General features: G+C 51.2%; 1 protein-coding gene across 2 annotated transcripts in view; it reads right to left on the reverse strand.

Moving 5' to 3' along the window:
- The window catches only part of LOC122384298 (phosphatidylinositol 3-kinase regulatory subunit alpha-like), a 151,731-nt gene that overhangs the window by 82,400 nt on the left and 48,252 nt on the right, over nucleotides 1-21,079 (reverse strand). For both annotated transcript variants that reach the window (XM_043371574.1, XM_043371575.1), the window contains exon 4: nucleotides 15,658-15,732. In XM_043371574.1, the coding sequence (XP_043227509.1) occupies nucleotides 15,658-15,732 (75 nt within the window). The remainder of the gene's footprint in view (nucleotides 1-15,657; nucleotides 15,733-21,079) is intronic.

Below are 21,079 nucleotides of genomic sequence, written 5' to 3' on the forward strand. Positions count from 1 at the left end.
GAACAATAAGTTAGACCTGTCACGATTACGTTGTTACTAAAAAAGGACAATCTCAGAAACCGTGTTCAGTAATTTGAAAAAAAATATAAGAACTAAAAAATGTGTTTCCTTTTGCAAGAAAGATGATAAATGTTTTTCATCAAGGTCCACGGACTCCAGACCGCCTTGACAGTCAGCTTTTCATGTCTTTATCCATCACCCTTTGTGAGGCAATCTAGCCTCTCATCTACCGCCTTTCATGGAAACAGGCCGTCTGTTTCGGCGGTGTAAGTAGCTTCATTTCCGACAATTACGGCAAACAATCGGCCCGGCCCGCCAGTGCCGGTCCGTGTCACGGCTGGGGCGCTGGGGAGGGGGGGGGGGCGAGGTTCATGACCCGGCGGTGTCAGCCGGTGCTCGGCCGGCCGGCCTTTGACGGCTGTCAGTAGCGCCGAGCGCGGCCCTCTATTTCGGGCCACAGCGGCCACTCAAAGGCCCGGTAACAGCCACGCCGGCGCTACCGGGGTGACCCATGAACGGAGGCGAAAGGGGACAGCAGACGCCCGCACAGGTAGCACCGACTGAGAGAGTCTTTGAGCCAACGAAGAATCATCGGTGGAAAAACGAGTCCGTAGAAGTTTGAACAACTGCATCGGCACCAAGCGGCACCGTCGTCTGAACGGGACTGCGTCGGCCGAAGTCGAGCACGGCGCTCATTCGTCATGGCCGACGCGACGTCGCCTCTCGCGGCGCGGCGAGGTCGGTCGGCAGGTCTCATCATCAGTCACCGGCGGGCCCACCTAATCGGTGTGAGGCACACTTTTTGACAGGTGTCGCACGCGCCTCTTCCATCACTGCTAGCCGCTCGACCGGTCGGTCGGCCACGCGGCAGTTTGGCTCTGAACGCTCCTCCACTCCAACCCCTCGTCAGCAGCACCGTCACCGACGTCCCTCACCCGAAATCGGCAACATCAGCGCTGATTAATGTCAGCGCGATGGAGTCGACACGCGGACACGCTTTCCCGTGTTATTCCATGTCATTGGCGGCCCACGAAAAGAAAAACACGGGTGTTGAGGCGGCTTTCCGCGAAGCCGGTTGTGCCGGTCGGCCTACCCCACAGCGGTGCGTCTTTGCCCGCACTGGGCGGCGAGATAGTGTGAGTGGTCGGCGGGGCTCGCGTGCGGCTGCCAGATTCCGCAGAAGTCACACCCACCCAGACAGACGCGGCCCGAGATGGGCGTCCGAGGCACCGTACAGGGCCACCCGAGCCGGAAGCCCGGGCTGCTTCAAAGAAGCTCACGTGCTCTGACCGGTTCCAGCCGCGGAAAGGAGCAAAAAGTAGCCATGAAAACAAGCAAGCGACTATTAATGTGCACCCAAAGAAGATATCGCCAACAATCAGTAAGCATTTTTGTTTCATTCTGAGGGCATGCTTTCCAAAGTGAATTCGCTTCATTTTACAAAGACTTATCATCCAAAGCAGACTGGCACACGCTAAGTTACATTGCCATGAAAATATACCTTCAATTACACAAGCATGTAAAATGCACTATCCACTATCAGTAAACGTTTCGACAAAACACTTCAGCCAAACTGGCATAACGATCATCTAACAGACTGAAAATCATCCTCCCATCGTAAGCAGGACTAAGGAGCTATCGCAACGTCGGTTTCGGTATTGCTTGGTATGACGTGACAACATCTAATAACAGCAAAAGAACCTCTGTCCTCTAATAAATTCAGCGTCACTCCGATACGTCTTGAGAACAGACATTTCTATTTCTACCAGACTTCCAGCTCATCAATTTAATGCCCGAAGATAATATGCCTAAGCAGTTACGTCCGACAAGACAGCTCCAACAACCAATTCATTCCATTTACCTGATGCACATCTAACCCTCAGTACAGACCTCTACCTGTTGCAGCATCACATCAAAATGCAGCCCCATACCTTCCAACCGATGTTCTTCCGCTCGCCTGCGTCATTCAGCACAAACGGAAGCAGCCACATCCGTCCAGCGCCATCAGACGCCGTGTAGGTGCATTTCCGGCCGGTTGGCCCGCAGCCTCCGCGGCGTATTTGCATGTTTGCCTGTTCACCTTCCGGCGCGCGGCGCCGTGACGCTCCTGGTACGGCCAGTGTGAGCCGGCACTGATCCCTCATGAAAATTCCACAGCCGCGCGCGTCGCGCTGTCTTCCGGCAGGTGGGTGGGGGAGGGGAGGGGAGGGCCTGTGTCCGTCCGTCACCCCCCCCCCCCCCAGTCCTGTGCTGCCATTTGGGTGTCCCTCGCCCTGTGGCCCGCGCGGTCGCCAGCGCTGTCGCCAGCCCCGCTCCTCCCATAATGGTGCGTCTGTCATTGGAGGCGGTGGAATCTACGGCGAGACCTCGTGTCACTGGGAGAGGAGGGACACAGACAGGTTGGGCACTGCGCCCGCGCCGACGATTGTTCGCGGAATCGCCGAAAAGTCCCCGTTCGTGGAAGGCGGCACGCAGCTGACAGACAGATACCTGCGGTTCTAAAAGAGGGACAGTGGGAAGGAGAGTGGAAAGAGGGACAGGTTGGGGGTCGTAGGTTCGCATTTGGCACAGATGGAAAGAGTGACTTTTATTTTGAGTAGCCGCTGCATGTTTTCTATATGTTCTACCACAAAGGCAATTAATTAACGCACAAAATGCCGATACGTTCCACACACAATACAAATGCATGAAAATAATGTTTACTAAATAAATGAATATTCTTTAAGAACCCGCTAACAAAAGGATATATTTAGATAATAGTAGGCATCCTCGATGTTTTGGCTTTATCTCTCTAGCCAGCTGAGATCTACATCAAACAAACCACACAAGTGCGTCCTCATCGGCGCATACTGTATGCTCAGGTGTGCGTATGATGAAATATGAAGTGTGTGTATGACGACAGGCTATCAATCGTGTCCTCATACACAGCTGGCCTGGCGCAATTAAGCGCGCTTCTGAATCATGTACCCGAGACCAGGACATATCATCATAGAGTGCGACACGAAATTCAGCTCGTGTCCTTCCAGAGAAAAACGTTCCCAAGACCCCCTCTGGAAAGGGACCCCCAGACGTTCGACCGATGCGTCGCGACGAACGATGACGTCCGACCGCGTGACCCGAGACCTGTCGGCCAGTGACACAGTCCAGCGGCGCACCACGCCACCCGTGTGTACAAAAATCGTACCAAAACGGTCGCAGGGGAGCGGCTCGCCTCCAGCCGCCTCCAGTCGCCAGTCCATAGGTCAGATTACACAATATTCTGACCGAGCCGCCGCCACCACCACGTGGTATGGGTGCGGTGGCGTAGGGCGGGGCTCACGTGTGTTTGAATAATGAGTGAACGGCACATAGCCATTCAATAATTGTACGAAAGCCGATTTGTACACGGCTGGAACTGCGTGAAGCGCTGGAGATCAATTTTGCTCGAAATCCACGAATGAAAATCATAGGCATTTTCTTATACGGCTCCAACAAAAACTGGTCAATTATATTTAAAAAAAAATCAATTAGGTGGTCAATTTAATATTACACGGAATATTAGTGAACCAATGACTCGGCTTCGGACCAAAAACGCACAAATGTCCTATTTCTGGGCAATTTCAACGCCAAAGACGAATCACCTTTCACCCATCTTTAATTCTGAGAAGCACAAGGGAATAAATAACCACATAGCAACAAGTTGCCACTGTTCCCTTCTTTCCAGCACACGGAAAGGTGCAGTCACATAAGTGGTTCGCTAGTTTAAGCTTCGTTGGCGGTGAAACACACGGAAATGCCTGCAACTAGTCCACCGTAAGAACTGCGGCATAAAATGTAGAAACACCTGGACAAACAACAGTTACAGGAGCGGAGCTACGGTTACAGCAACGCTTAGCCGAAAAAAGCTCACCAAAACGGCAGAAAATAAGCCCGAATTAAAGTCACCGATTCCACAAGAAGCCACAAAATACACCGCTGGGAACTGCTTTTAGCCGACCAGTTCACGCCTGGTGTAAGTTCAAGGCTGGCAAACGGATCTAGCGATGATGCACCAGGGATGAAAGAGGCAAAAGCAGCAGCAAAACATCACATATGGATGCGTTCAAGGGACTTAGGGGCAAATACCATTCAACTGCAGATGTTGCATGGTTTGCTTTGATAGCGCTAAGTACGCCTGGATGAATGTAGCAAATTCGAGAAGTCAGAGCAGGTTGCGGGCAGTCAGGAAGACCAACATCAACAATCGATAATGTCAAGGTTTGGTCGTCTTCAATATCGCCCAAAATCGAATTCGCCCGAGATTCCAGCGACCCCCATGGTAGACACCGCCCTATTCGAATTACAGCAAAACAAAATAACTCGGTTACTGTTTCCTTGACGCTAGCCATGTCATCATAAATCCATCTTCAGATAGGTAATATTACCTTCATTCATACTTAATCAAAAAGGATTGTGCGTTTTGATCAGCGCAATAGCAGACGTGTAGCGCAAAAGCTTGACTTCAAGCAGCTGCGAGGGAAGATTAGAAGACACACGACATATCGGAGTCATTTATACAGCACGTGCGAGGTGGACCCTCAAAAGAGTACAGGCGCACTTAGCTCCGAAGCGTCAAAAAGCCCTGAGGCCAGGACACCTGCACTAGCCGGGAGCCCGTGGAGTCGTACTCATTGACCCCCCGGAACAGAAGCGACTCCTCAGCAGCCAGCTCAGCACGCGCCAGTGCCGGCAGCGGCGGCTCAGCGCGGCTGTCTCAGCAGTCGCACGCCGCTCCGGTGGCGTCGGGTCAGCCGGGTCGCGTCACCCGACCTCGGGTCGACACGGCCGTGACCCGGCGCCGGTCGGCACGTGGGTCGGATACCGCTCTGGCGGTGCGCCGGCCCGGCAGTCGCGGCGGCCGTCCACGGCGCCAGGCCGCGGGCCAAGCTTAGTCAGTTACTCCGCGCGGCCGGTGGGTGGCCAATGGAGCAACAGCGGAATACAAAGAAACGACCAGCCGAGCCGATGCCAGCTGGTCTGCTGATGTTGTCGGTGGTTTGTTCCAGGTAGGCCGCTTACAGCTGCCACCGCTCTGCCACGAACCAGCGTGATAAGATATGCATTGCATGTTCTGCCATGGTCGTGAATGCTGCCAAAAAGGCGCCCGACTGGATGATTTAGATCAGAATCTTCCAGGTGAAACGGTGCTAGAAACGTTTTCTGTACTGCCTCCATGACATTGCAGTATGAAACAGTATAACTGCATGCACTTCAGCGATGATTGACGTCGAAAACACCTTTTCATCGCTCCGCCTCCCTTTTTTGTTCCCATCGCCAGCGGTCGGGCGCTGTCAAAGGGGCGGGGTGTGAGTACCACAAAAACGCCTCCCGGGGTGGTGCCGACGGACGGGCCACAAAAAAACGGCCCCCGGACGGCTGGCGGGCGCGGGCCCTTCCTGTCATCCAGTCATCGTTCGGTCTTGGGGCGAGGAGAAGGACCCAGCTGGCCACAAACAAGCAGACGCGCGGCGACGGACGGCGGACGAGTGGCGGGTGGGTGGCCAGGGGCAGCGGCGGCCAGCGGATTTCACATGCCGCTCGGGGGAGCCGAGGGGAGGCCGAAGAAAGGGTAGATGAGGGTGGAGTCGCGGGTACCCACCACAAAGCCGCTGTACTTCCGACGCCCCCTGTGATAAATGAAGGGCGGAAGGGACGGACAGGTAGGGACCTAGCCCCAGCCGGCGACGGCAGTAGTCTGGCGGCGCGGGCGGATCCTCCGACCGGACACTGGGCAGGATCCGGCCACCTGAAGGGGCGCTGGACGGGATCCGGTCACCTGAAGGGGCGCCGTCTCCCCTCACACGACCCCGCCGCCCGGCGCCGGTGGAATCGGGTCAGCTGATGTCAATGTTTGTCCCAAAGGAAGCAACTGCAGGCCAGTGTATTCAACCCCAGACACCCACGCTAGCCCAGGCCACCCACAGCCAAATAGCAACCCAGTGGGTGAAGCAGTTGGCGAATTGCAATTCTCACCCATGACCAATGCTATACCAAGCGACGCGAGAGAGAAACTTCCGTAGCGTGATAGATTATTTTGGCGAATGGTTCACCAGCGACCAACTTTGTTACGCATGAAGCGGACATCATGGGTCATTGGGTCTGTGAGGTGTTGCAGGGCTTGATCTACGCCAACTTGTTAGCCATTTGCTGCCTGCAGTGTTGTTCCTAAGATATACGTAAATTATTAAACTCATATTTAAATTTTCAAACTAATCCAAATTAGCCACAACAAATCACTCCACAATTTGCAAAATGACAGAGCTAGAACAGCCGATTGCACCACCCGGAAGCACCTCGACCGACAAACACCTGAAAATAACCGTCCCAGTTTATGAACACATCATAAAACATATTTTCCAAACCAAATTTATAGTAGTGATGGGTGGCAACGTCCACAGATGCTGATGAAAGCCCGCTCATCCCGCGGTGGTCTGGCAGCTGTGACGCCCGTGAATCTGAGCACGCGCCAGCCGCCCGGCCTGTCGGGCCTTGTCACTCCCCAAACCACAGCCAAGGCCACGAGCGGCCGCTCCATGAGCCGGCCGGACTAAAACCAGCCAGTGTGTTGCTAACGGCTCCAGTCACACCGTCCGGGGGCACGAAAACATGGCGGGAGGGTTAGAACAGCACGCACTTTGGTCTCGGAGGTTTATCCATTCAGCTGCGGTGACCACCCACGCTCATAGGTGACTGGACGACAGGGTGATAGGCGGCGATTAGTGCATTTGGTCAGCTCTTCATCCGCCAGAAACCCACCGGAACCGACCAAAGATCGCCCACGGAGACACGCACCGAGCCAATGACGTCAGAGGCCATACCAGTGACGTCACAAACACGTGATCCTGACGCGGCAGACAGCCAGATGAGCAGAATGAAATGTCGGCTAAAGGCAGACAAGATAAGATGCTATGATGTAATTTCAACTAAAAGTTGACTACATCGAGTTGCTTTAGGTAGATCTCGCTGGGGACGGTGAGGTTGAATGGGTCCAGATCCCACGTCATCACTGTCATTTAAAACTATTTGCTACAAAAACAACTTTGCTAGAAATGTGTTGAGCAAACGTCAAGCATTAATCTCAAATTACGGATTAAAAACCAGCTGAGCATTGTGCAATCTTTGCACCATTTTCATCAACCAATGATCCCCGCCCGTCCCAGGAAACTGATCGTCCCCATCAGACGCGACTCCCTACCCAGTCCGCCAGACTCTGCGACACTGAGATCAGGCTAATAATGACGTCATGCGCGAGCCTATGACGTCAGCCGACTAGCTGATGGTCCATCTAATGACCAGCGTCGGCTGAGTCACCCCCTGGTGACCCGCCGGGACCCCACGGACCCCTGACCCCGATATGAACCCACAGCCGCACCAGACGAGTGGGCGGTCACCAGCCGGCAGCCGTATTGTTCGTGATTAGTAGAGCGGCCATACATCACTGAAAAGAGTTCATAGGAGATAATTAGGGACTAATAAGAGTATACTTACAGCAGTGCAATGAAGCTGGAAGGATTGAGCTAGCCTCTCTTAAGCTTATTTTTAGAATAAGATTATATGGGGAACTACTTGATAATGTTGTTTCCAAAGACGCATCACAGCGAGCAATAGCAAGGCGGTGGGGTGAATGTTGCGCTGTTTAATGTGCACAGGGCATTGCGCAGTTTGCAAAACAATGCACAATGTGCTATGACAGAGCACACAGTTTGCCATCACAGCTGAATGATCTGCACAATGCAAATGCCACAACCAATAAGCCAAAACACATCACACCCATCCATGCAGCATCAGTGACTGCACTGCCGGCCAGCAAGCCCTCCCCCATCCCCGCGTTTCGGACCATCTCAGACTGAGTGACGTCTGAGGTCATCCCACTGTCAGCGATCATAAAAACGCCGCTGGCACCGTCCGCGCCTCCTCTGACGAGCGCTGACCGCGAGCTGGCGACACCGGCGACCTCAAAGGTCACATCGCCGCGCCGCGACGGGGCGACATTTTCGGTGCGTCGCTAGCTGACGCAACGCCCCCGCCTTGGCCCCAGTGACGGCGAACGGTGGCATAGGTCACGTGACACTCGTCCTGCCAGTGAATTATGGCGGTGCAGATCACGAGATGATACCCGGCTACCAGCAGAGGAGTAAAATGTTTGCACTTGTGCAGAGGGGGTTATCCCCGTCTTACAGGGTAAGGGGAATGCCTCCGTGCATAGCGTCAACAACCAGCCGACGTCAATTACCAGCCAGACGATGCATTGTCTGGCTTTGTCCCATTGCAATGGGACATAGACCCAGCGGAGGGCAAGTAATAAAGTATGCCAGCCGCCTGGATGTAAGGGGAGAACGTTATTCTGGCTATATTGTCAGAGCTCAACTGTTCCAGGGCTATGCTTAAGTGCAACAACAAGCAAGCGCTACTGACCGTATCAAACACGCTGTGAAAGGCGGAAGGCTGCCGCACCGGGAGCCCCGTTCATGCAGCTGATTTCGTGCTGGAACGACCTCGAAAGGCCCGTCTGCGAGCGTCACTAGACGGGGGAGGCCGCCGGCGGCTCGGCCGGCCGGCCTGCTCCCCCGCCGCCACCGCAGTGCACGCAAAGCCCTTTATCAGCCGGTTCGATTATCCACGCCACAAGAATGCCTGCATGGCGGCGTGTCGGAGCGGCCATTTTTCCGTGCCACGGACGTCTGAACACGGTTTCGGTCGCGACACATGGGCCGATGGCCATGTCAAACTCCATGTTTCAATTGAGTTATTACATTGACCGAACCGGCAAAAGCTTATTTTTGGTGTGTTTCTAGACCGGAGTTGGCGGGCGGAAACGGGCATTGACCGTTTAATACCAGAGTCATGTGACTTCCTCTCATGAGCATAGGCCAGCGGTTAAATCGGTTTTTGGCAAAGCCATCATCGCCGGTATCATGCAACAGCCGCGCCGTTTATAACAGATTACATCAGCAAACTCCGAATGCCGCAAAGCTTGGAATCAGCGTTTCATGCGGAAACTTCGCGTGGCGTTCGAGACTTGCAGACGCGGCCATCTATTCTCGCCAGGAACAATGGCGTCTCCCGGAAAACAGTTCCGGAAAAACGGCACCACATTCGCCTAATTGCAATCAGCCATTCATGCATCACAAGTGGCGTGTCTAGTACACAGGCGGTGAATACGAACGCCATGAGCTCACCAAATATAGACATCTGCCGGACATGTTGGCTATTTTTCAGACATGACAGCTAAATAGTGTCCTTGTTTTTAGAACATGGTGTCGTTGTCTTTGTGCTACCCCTGAAGGCATCAGCTGTTTTCACAAAATGTAAAACCCAGTGTCGTAGAAGTTGGCAGCATGACTTGATTTGTGATTGAGCTAATAAAAACGATAATCGTTGACAGGCATATAATAAATAACCAGGCGGAAGATAAATAAATGTTTGAAGTCAACTTGTTTTATGATGATGAAATATCGTCAGAAATTCGCATGAATCATTATTTTTCATACAGTTATGCCACATATATTGCTTATTGAACAGATATGTAGTCCCTGCATTCTGCAATGCTTGCTCACTGCATAATGCATATCTCGTGCCACATATTACGACCCAAAATACTTCAAATATGCTAAAGAGAACCTCCTTGAGACTCCCTAGCGGTTTGCTGAGAGCCGTGCTTTGATGCAGTGCCACATGTGAGGGTATTTTCCGCAGGGCTGTTACAGGACGCACGGGTCCGACCGGTTCGTGGAGCACATCAGTCGCTGCCATACACGACGCCCAGCACATCACCACCACCGGCACACCGAATTCTGCGAAACACCCACTTCAAAGCAACGGAGAAAAAGGCCACAGACTAGTTCACAGTACAGGCATCTCGCCGAAACTCTGTGACTTAGGATCAGGAATGGTGACAAGGCAACTCAGTGCAGCACTGAAAGGTGCCTGCAGCGAGACATGTTGGCTGCTATTATGGTTAGGAGTCTATTCAACGAAAGGTATAGTCCTGGTAACGCCTAAAATAACACTAACAATGTAACAAATGCGATACAAGACCTATCATTACATGATATGACGTAAGACCTGTCCGCCTCTGTTGCTGCTGGTACGTAGGAATAAGGATGCGTAAAAATAACACCGACTCGCATAGGTTTAACGCCAATACAAATACAAATACATCTCCTATAGATGACGAGCCAAGAGCAAGCAAACTATAAAAAGAAAAGAAACAAAACTTTTTACGTAAAATGAACATGTAAACGTCAGATTTCTGAAATGATAAGAAGTTGCAAAACGTTATGTTTATTCACGCATGCTACACTTTTGGTGCATACCATATTTGTTCCGAAGAATCACGCCAGAGCGACGATTGACGTGATATTACACCAGCATGCTACTTACAAGACAGGTAATTATGTAATAGTTCGACAAAAACACTATCCAGGGAGTTAACGTATAACCTGTGAAAGCTTGCGACGTCAACAATATCCAGTCAACATACAAGATAGGTGCGGGACTATCCATTCATAAAAGATATGAGTACGAAATAATCAATCTTAAAAAATGGTAGCAGGAAGGATGATCTATTAGGCAGCGTTTGCTCATCAGGCGACGATGTGGCGGTCAACCAGGCTTATTGCCTACATGGTTCCCCTGGTTTCGAACTACACAGTTTATACGAAACCACGTCAGCGGGCGGATACAAACACGTCATCACCGAAACTCTTCAATTTAGAGCAACCTTAATGACATCACTACAGACGCCAACGCTTCAAATATTTCAATCTGCAGCCGAAAGCAGCTCTAAACATTCTTAGCCACCCTATGTTGATGTTCATGTAGTCAATTCGGTCAGCAAGTTAAGCCGAGCAAGTTAAAAAACAATATACCGCATTGGCGACATCCGGGTAAGCTTGAACGTGCAAGCACATACATTAAGCGTCTGTGACTAAGCGCATAATTTCACATATCAGCGATCTGATACAGCGATACGCAGGCATCGCGACGGATAGCTAGCACAGCTGCACTAGGTAGAGTGCCAACTTCCCGACAACCGGGCGGCGGGTTAGCCGCTTTACGTCCACACATGGTGGAGCGGGGCGGCGTCTGTTCTGTAATTAAACATGAGCAGTGCGACATGTGCGTGTGCGTGCAGCCACAGCGGCCGACGCAGCTGCACACGGGACCAATGGCGTGTCGGCAGGAGCGCGACAAGGCGGATAATTTGCATCAGAAATCAGCCGGATCGGGAGCAGGTGCAACGCCGCGGGATTGGTCATAAATAAAGGAGCGAGCATTACTCGGTAGCCCTCCTCAGTCATCAGTAGTCAGGTGAACGGCCCACGCCCCCGGCGCTCCTATACAGATAGATTACACCTATACAGCCTAGGCCTATGTACCCAACACTATCATAGCATAAAAAATATATTGATAGTTGCTATACGTTGCTGCCGTGGGGACATGCCAGTTGCCTAACTTTAACTCACCCAAAACAACGCTCGTCTTAGTAAGAAGTGGAAATTTGTAATTTTTTAACATTTTGAAATTGATTTTAGCTTCGTGTTCGACATAAGGTGGTAGTGTGAAATTTGAGGTCAACCAAACTAAAAGCGTGAAGCTATTTAATGGAAAATTATTCTTAAAAGAACAATTTCGAATTCATTCATTCAAACGCATTGAATGGAACGTACCACTGAAGATCCCCAAAAAAAAGAATCACTGCCATCGAGACAATGGAATCATCGCTCAATGTCGTTGAATCCTCGGAAATATTCGGGTCTTCGCCGCACCTGATCACAATCCATCCCACACCGCAGCTTGGAGACAAATCTGAACGATATCCTGCACACAGACAGATATTATGACTACAGAAACACCTGACTGCTTAAATCGGATTGAGATCTCCCTGGACCCGGCACAGTCCGCTCACGAAGCCGTCTGGATCTCGGCGCTATCAGACAATCATCGCCATGCAACGCGCCACGGCTGGCTGAAGTTCGCCGACTCCCGGCTAGCGGGCGGAGTGCGCCGGGTAGCAACAGCCGGTGTCACGGTAAGTCTCCTTCACGGGGCATTGAGTTGCGCCGGCGGCGCCCGAGCGTGACGGGCAGACTGGGTAAGGTGATAGGGGAATGGGAAGGGGGTGACAGAGGCAGTGTGAACAGTGTGGATAGCGAGGACGGAGTGACGGACAGGCAGGTGATAAAGAGTGGCGGACAGAGGGTGACAAAACGGACGGGTTGCCAACAGCATCTACCGCGCTCGAATCTCCATGAGCACCCTCCCCTTATTCCACCATCCGGACTAGCCTCAGGTGCTGATCTAAAAACAGCACCATGGCCCGACAAGCGGCACTTTCGAGCCAACGCCTGGCTCCGCGGCTGACATAGCTGGGGCGACAGGCCTACAGAGGCGCGGGTCAGCCCCATGACGAGCTGCGCCACCCCACCAGACAGGCGGCGTGCCCGCCTCGTGGCAGGTCTGCCCACCTGACGCCAGAATCACGCCATGACTGGAGAGCTCCACAAGTGTAGCGACCACGCACCACGCCGCCAACACGTGAATGGTTCATAAGCTCGAGCACGGTCGGCGGCCTGGCGCACAGAGCACGCCAACACCTCACACAGCTGTTTAATGCGTGAGGGATTGTGACCGGGTTTGGTGAAGATTAGTATTGAATCATGTCCAGAAAGGAAAAATCCTGTAATCAAGAAATGTAGCATGGTCTTTGTCTATGCGGTCATTGAGATTCTGCTACGAATTTAATCACAGCTTACTTCCGTATTTGAGGTCTCGAGATAACACCATGCTGGGTGTCAAAGCACACGCCCGTGATATGTGCCTGTATGAACTTCCTAAAACAATGGCTAATTGAGCCTGGCTGCCCCTGGACCTTTCCAGTGTTTGGCCTTGGACGACCAGATCCTGAAACCCCAGTCACGGCGGTAGTCACGCCAACACCGCGTGTCCGGCCATCACGAAATGACCGGTCGTGATTCTCCACACGGCAACTTGGGGATGTCACGGCGACCCAGCTGACCTCTACCACCAGCTGGCTACCGGACCGCTACAAATTAGGGCGGTTCACACTGACTCGTCCGTCTCACGACACCGAGCAGCCAGCGGTGACGTCATCCCCTGCAGAGGCGCCCGGGGCGGCGGCCGCCCGGCACCTGTCGACCGCCCCGGGCGGGGGCGGGGGTGGGGGCGGACGGCAGGCGCCCCGCCAGACGGCGCGGCGCCGCCGCCGTTGCCGCTGCCAGCGGCTAGCCGGGGCTCCGGAACACCCGACCGCCCTGGGCTAGCGACGGTATGGTGCTAACAAATAGAAAATCATGACAAGTACCCAATTGAAGAAAGGTTAATAGTTAGCTGACAAACACAGAAATGTAATTATTTCGTACACAAATTTACGCACGAAACTCAACGAAGAAAAGGATGTTATTTAGTTAACAGGAATTTAGGCCATCAATTGCGAAACAAATACACACTAACAGGTAACTTCATCAACAGCAAACCAAATTTAGAAGCCTTCAAGTTAATCTCCGCACACAAAATTCTCCGACTTGACCATGATCAATGTTCATGCTCACTTCACATGCGTTTTGAACAAAAGAACAATCATTTAATAACTCCGCGCCATCCCGGAACAAGACATCGGCGCACCGTCCGCCCTAACGCATATTCTTGGCGCTAGATGTCTCTAGCGGTGCGCGCCTGAAGTTATGCTGTGCCGCAGTACTCGCGCGGTCAGCGAAGTGGACCGCGGTACTTCGGGGCAGCAACAGACCGGCACGGCACGGCCGCCCAATGCTGATCGATGGAGATGGAATCCGAAACGACGGCGTCATGTTCCACGTGGAAACAAAAACAGCCGCCGGCCGACCGCTATCGGTCCACCAGGCCGGCCGAGCACGCCCGGTTTCGTGCGACTTTTTTACGGCGACTGACGTCAATAAGTCAAACGGTGGCTGACATGAGCAAATTGTTAGCTGATATTCTTTGCTTGGCAACATGGGTCTCTCTCTCTCTCTCTCTCTCTCTCTCTCTCTCTCTCTCTCTCTCTCTCTCTCTCTCTCTCCCTCTCTTTCCTTTTCTCCCCTCTCTTCCTTTGATAATCTAATACAGGTAGCAAGGCAAATAAGTAAATTACCACTGTAAGCACTACAAACGACCCCCAAGAGACATCAGTGAGCACTGAGCACGAAGCGTCCACCCCGCCCAGCCCTCCCGCCGCTCCCTTTCAGTGGTGCTCTGTGTGTCCGTTGCCAGGCGGGCCCGGTGCCATTTCGCGCTCTCCTCCCCCCCCCCCCCACGGGGCGGTCACGCAGGCGCGCAGTCTGCCAAGTCGCAGTCGCAGGCCTGACTGTTTGCCGGTCGTTGGGCGGCTGAGCCGGGGCGGAGCCAGGTTCTCGTGTTGAGAAAAGCATCAGTGTGCGCGGCGACACTCGTAAGGGGGCTGCCAAGACGAAAGTTTGTTCTTCAAATATGAAACTTTTAGTTGTCTTAAAAATAGTTTGACAATACGAGACCGTATGGACTCGTACATGACTCGTGCATGACCGTATGGAAAATGATCAGCAACAAAAATACAAAATATAATGGAAAATACGTCAGCTGCGAGCCGATAGGATAGCAAAAACTATGTTTGGGGCGCATGAAAAATGCAATGAAAACGCGAGAGACAGTTATCTACAGGCGATGACGTAAGCGTACCTCAACATAAAATAAAAGATATAAAACAGAAATATTTAAGCACTAGCAAAAACGTGTCGTTTGGCTGGCAACCTAGCAGTCATATCCAGGAGCATTGATTTATACCAATAGTTGAATTATCCTTACCATTACAAGGATTACCACAGCGCTTGCGACAATCAGATTGACTACATTCCTCGTAAAGCAGCATAGTTTCAAGAAGCACTCCACAATAACCAAACAAAACTTCCTCTTCCTAACATGTCTTGGGAACAATCTATCCACCGAAAAACACCAGTGCGCGACCTGGCCAGCCGATAAAATATCCGCCCCGACAAACCACTGAGCAGCCAGCATTGCACTGTGCAACCCACTGTGCCCACTGCAACATCAAGTCAGTGACCTGGAAACCGTCTTCCTGTCATTGTGCATGTCGTGATCATTTGGCGATTTTTTTTCACTGGGCTCTATCCTGCCGGCCTTGGTGGTTAGGTTACCGGGCGAGGCGCCTGCACCTCCGCGACCCAACAACAACCCAAGGTCGGAGAGAGCGAGCCGGGGCGGCTGCAGCCTACACCCTCGCTGTAGGGCGGCTTCACCCTCACTGTAGGGCGGCTACACCCTCACTGTAGGGCTGGGGCGGCTACACGCTCACTGCGGAGCCGCGGCGCCTACGGTAGGGCTGCGGCGGCTACAGCCTCAACACAGGACTAAAGTGAGCCAGCCCTCGCTTTGACACCCGCCGGCGAGACAGGCGACACACGTGCGGAGAAGAGCCGCTAACAACCGACCCGTGACATCAGCTGGTTTGTCTTCGAGATCAGACGTAAAGCCGCGTGAAATGATCTACGCTTAATTTCTACGTAAAACGATCTCCTGATGTGTGGGTCTGAGCTCACGGCTATATTAGGAAGCGGTGCGATTATTCTACCAAAACCAGGAGAGATCAGAGCGGGTACTCACAGTGGACGCAGAAGACTGGTGTGGTGACGTAGACTGCCTGCAGAAGATGAGTGTAGATGGGACGACCGGCCGTTCCTGCAAAAGATCAACAAAGGTCGGGTCAGGTCAGGTCACCGAACATGGCTTACACAACACACATCGCAACAGGAGGCCAGTGCTGGCCCAGTAACAGTGTGCTTAGCCCGAGCCCTCCGCAATCACTGACATGAATGCACCTGGTAACCATGGCTCCCACAAACGTTCAGGTACGTCGTTTCAGCCCAGCACCCGCCCACTTATCTAATCACTCACATACCGCGACCGCTCACTGTTCACAATGGCAGGCTCCAGGCGGGTCCAGGCCGCCCACACCTGGACTCGACCGTGAGCTGCCCGGCAGCACGGCTGCAGTGGAGAGCGCTGCCCGGCAACAGCCCCCTCCCCGCACCCTCTCGGCCCGGCCCCCACCCCCGCACGGCCCAGCCTTGACATAGTTGCGCCGTGATGGCGGCGAACAGGCAGATATTCGAGGGCCCCGCGGCACATCAAACTGTCGTGATTGCAAGACTGACAACTACGTACGGAGCGCAGTGCTCGTCATCTATTCCAGGCCTGCCAGCAGTGCAATGCTGCTATTGAACGGGGTACGGTGACCGGAGCGGCATGACCGAAATAGCGGGCGTGATTTTTCGCCGAGGACAGAGCAATGTATCTAGAGCAGCACAAGGTCCTCAATTAACGGTACTCATATACCTTAATTAATTCAGTTCAAGCACGAAGTGCATGATGTTGAAACTTGACCGTTGTTTCCATTCCATTATATCAAATAATGCAATATTTCATAAACTTCCCGAGCTGCGCCTCAGATTTCCTTCCAGCCCATGGCGACGTCTGCCGGAAGCCGTTTCCTAGCCGCTGAACCGGCCTGACGACGCACTGTACCCGGATAGCGACTGCGCCCGTTCACTGTTCAGATAATCACGGGCATCTCCGCAGTCTTCCTGCTGACTGCCAGGTAATATCGCGTCTTGCAACTGACACCGACAGCACTTTAACTGGCGCCAAGTCCCGTGCGGGCATCCGCCTGCTCAAATTGTGTTGGATGAGGTATGGCGAGTTAATATGAATGATTTACAGCTTCCGAATAGAAGGAAAGAAGTTGTTTTTGTTGTCACAGATTACCGGGAGCAGCAAAAAGAATACAAACAGCTCAGGGTTTAGGACAAATCAGAGCAGTTATATCGCGTTATTTGTCGCAGTGCCCCTAATAGGTAAATAAATGAAAGAGTAGCACCACACCAAAAAGTTTGACTTGTTTAAGAACCAGTCATAACTTGTTTGTGGATTCCCTCGAATCCCACGGTTTGCTTGATAACAAGTCACTTCACCTTCTAACTAGAAAGCGCCTGATATAGCGTGTGTATCAACCAACAATGAATTTAGGTCACGCCCAGACTTAATTACACGCCTACCTGGTCTAATATCCTTTCCCATTGCCTCTCTAAACCGAGCCACAACACTGAGCCAATGAGTGGGCGAGAATACGGTGACGTCACAGAGTATGACGTCACCGCAGTGTCGGGTTCGTTGGCCGTCTGTTCCTGTGTCTGGTAGACATTAGAGTTGCAAAGTTTTCCCCAAAGGCTGCTACCGGCACCGCCCCGCCCCACAAAAATTTTCTGGGATACCGGCATGCTACCACGCCCCAAGCAAAAAAACCGCCAAATTACCGGCATACTAAAAAACCTGCATTCTTGATTCTAGCTTACCCCTACAAGAGATGCCACATTTTGGCATGCAGTACCTGTCCCACCCAGCAGCCATCCATTGTCCAACCACAAATACCAGCAGGCTGATTTTGGCTGAGTTGGCCCCACAAATACCCAAAATTTTGAAACTCAATTTCAGTCTATAACTGTTAAAATATCACCTGTAATCAAAGCGGTATTGCCTACAAAAAAAAACTAACACATTCAGCAAAAAGGCGAGGACAAAAAGAACTTGAATTTCTGAAATGTGTTTCTAAAGACTGGACAGTGAGCACTGAGCAGTAATCACATTTACATTTCACAGGTGTTCTACTTTTCCACATTCTCCTAAAATGTTGCAGGCACCAGCCAAATGTTTAAAATCTAGATGGTCAAAACATAAACAAGTACAGATTCGGCCATCTTCCTAACTGAGGAAGCGAGATCAACATCTGCTGTTTCCTATCCAGAGATCAACATCTGCTGTTTCCTATCCACCATGGCTTGCTGGTTCGTGAATAAGATACGAATCATGTAAAAAAATGAGCTAATAACTCACTGGTCCTGAGAACAGTCACCAAATAATATGTATAAAAACGATATCTTCCATCCTCTCCAACCTCAAACGGGAACAAACAAAAGGTTATGAAGGATTTCGAAACAAATGCGCCATAACAGAGGCTTTTAACCAGCTGAATAAAACGCTGCAAAAAAAAAAGTTTTACGACTGCAAGCCACTGCCTCGTGAATGATTATATTAATAAAAATTATCCAACACAATATTAAATTGTAATGAAATCAACAATGTGAGTGTAATTCACTACAAGAAAATTCATTTCTCTTCAGTAATTCAACCAAAAAAGGGTATATGAATAAATACCTATTACGTCATCAGATTACATCCATTCATTAGGGGAGAGAGCATCTCAATCTTAAAAGTAAATCCTTGGTTGTATTATTTTGCGTCACTTTGTGTCAATTTTGCCTTCATGATGTGTTTTCTTGTAAAGATAAGACAAAATGTCAGTTCAAATCCATTTTCATTTAATTATGGGACCAAAGTCAGGCTCAGGGCTACCTAACACCTGCCTTTTCAGCTGAACTGTCGGTGCAAATTCTTTGTGGAGTTTCTCAGACCACATCTCATGATCTCAAGACTCAAGGCCAGTTTCCAAACAATGTGTTTTTTTGGTGTTTTGATTCTGCCTTTTCCCCTAGGGAATGTTGTCATGAACATTTATTTATTTTATTGTGTTATACATATTACTTACCATTAGACTTACTAATTGATCGTGCTTTTGCAACATGAATGAGTACCATTCCAATTCTTCCTTTTGTAGACCACAGTAGATTCTTGACAATTCTAATTATAACCAAGCCTGTGAAATGCTGAGGTCCATGTGTTACCCCTACCCTTAGCAATGGAACTTCTACCACAAAATGTATCTTGCAGTGGTTAATATTGCTGTTTTATTACAATTTGAGAACCTCTTAGTGTCCAAAGTTTGAATCTTTTGCTGATATTTTTTTTTTGCACAAAATCAAAAATACCGGCATGCTACCGGCAAGACATGCCAGATACCACGAAAAAACCTGCGGTAGTGAAAAATTACCGGCATGCCGGTAGTGCGGTAGGGAAATTTTGCAACTCTAGTAGACATCGTCTGGGTCACCAGACATGTTGCGTGTCTCGGACAGGGCGACTGTTAACGCTACCGGTCAGCACGGAAGCCGAAGCTCGTTTGTAACTTGGGCTCACGTGCCACACAGGATACGAGAGTGGTTTGCTGTCCGGTGTAATGGCCACTTGAAGCCACAGCCCATGTAAGTGAGGTGGCTTGGTACTTTAGTTGTGGTGGTATGAAAGCGAGCTGCTTCGTGTAATTAATGGCTTCGAATGACTTCACTTAGCTGTCTTATGCTCATTGTTGATTGTGAAATGTGCATGGAAATAAAAAAGTGATGATATGCATCATGGTAGGTTAGTGGCACGTTCATCTACCAACACCCCAGCCCCTAGCTGCGACTCCAGCACAGACCCACGGCCCCCCGCGGAGCCCCAGCCTGTGCAGCGGTAGCCCACCATATTTGAGCAATGACCCTCGTAACACTTCCTCCCGTGTGCACTGTGCAGGTGTGCACCGGGTCATTGGCAGGTCAGCCGGCCAAACGGTCAGCCATGTCACAAGAACGAGAAACAGACGAGATGTCATCAAACAGAGCTGACATCGGAACGAGCTTTGATGAAAGGCCGGCCTCTACCGACGACATAAATAATGAAAGAATGGCTTATTATTTAGTCAATCTTAATATAAAATAAATTATCTGTTGGGGAAGGTGCCAAAAAGTAAAAATGAAAGTAAAGGTTTGGCACAAAGGCAGAAACAAACGAAAACATAATTCATCGTCAGTCGTTGGGCCAACTAGCCGGATATTGGGGTATATTTATAACCGGGTGACCTCAGCCCAACGGGCATCATAGCCTACCGTTTGCTGGGAACATGACTACCATGGACACGCAACCAAACATCCTTTCGGGCAGCAACAAGACCGAAATATTTGCATAAATTATTTGAATAACAGACAAAGTTAGATCGGAGGCCTAAATGTCAACACTATCTAAGCTCAGTTCGATCGTTTCCAATACGGGGCAGGGGTCTCACATGACATCACTCATCACACTAACTCTGCTCGTCCGCCGTTCACCCAGTTTATGTCCGACCGAATCGGAAGGATATCACCCACCCCCAAACCCTCTCCCCGCTCCCCGCCATGAGCGTGGGTTGGTGACAGCCGCCGCTAGCGGCCCCGGTGACCCGAAACAACCCGTTTCCGGCCGGTGATGGCACACCGTGGTGATTAATTAACGTCGGGCCGACGACCGATATGGGCTGGACGAGCCGCCGGGCCGACCGGTGGCACTGGGGGCGGGGGAGCCAGTCGGCCAGGGCAAGGAGACATGGGGAGGGATGAGGTCAGGTCAAGAGAAATAACGGATCCCGATAAAGTGCGTTTGGGAGTAATCGGAATATGATAAGATGGTTATGTAAAAATTGACCGCACCCAATTGGAACACTGGGTAGTTGATTGGTTACATATCTACCCATTAAAACGTGACCACTGACCACTGACGAGCCTTCCTAAGTGAACCATGGATTGGGTATGTGGCCGATTCCCGACACAATGGCACAAAATAGGCTGCACCCAGCACACTGTGACCAAGCTCACCACTCCACAGACCTAAACCAGGCCCACCCGGAGCCGCATGGTAAAAACCCCATAGCAAACACACAAGCAGACAGACATGCAGACGCTGAGGGAGGGCGCGGACCGGTATGCAGTTGTTGAGCGGCCGTTGACGGGACTACCCCGACTACTCCCCTCCCGCTGCATACACCATCGCACACGTCATCGGCTGGCCCAACCATGTCCATTCGGAGCAGCCATCCACAGCCATTATCCCGACGATCGCATGCCACCTTCACATCCCACTGTCAACTAGTCTGGCAAACCTAAAAAAGAACAGAGTTAAAACGCCTGAATCAGTTTGCACGTGTTTTGAGCACTTTAAAGGTATGGTTTGGAGAAATTTGTGTGAAAATTTGTGAGAGAAAATATCTTATTATAGGTATAGGTCAATGGAAAATATGCTCTCACAATGTAAATGCACATGCATCAATGACCGAAGCACTTTG

The sequence above is a fragment of the Amphibalanus amphitrite genome, unplaced genomic scaffold (assembly GCF_019059575.1).
Source record: "Amphibalanus amphitrite isolate SeventyFive unplaced genomic scaffold, NRLGWU_Aamphi_draft 000185F_arrow, whole genome shotgun sequence".
NCBI classification, from domain to species: Eukaryota; Metazoa; Arthropoda; class Thecostraca; order Balanomorpha; family Balanidae; genus Amphibalanus; species Amphibalanus amphitrite.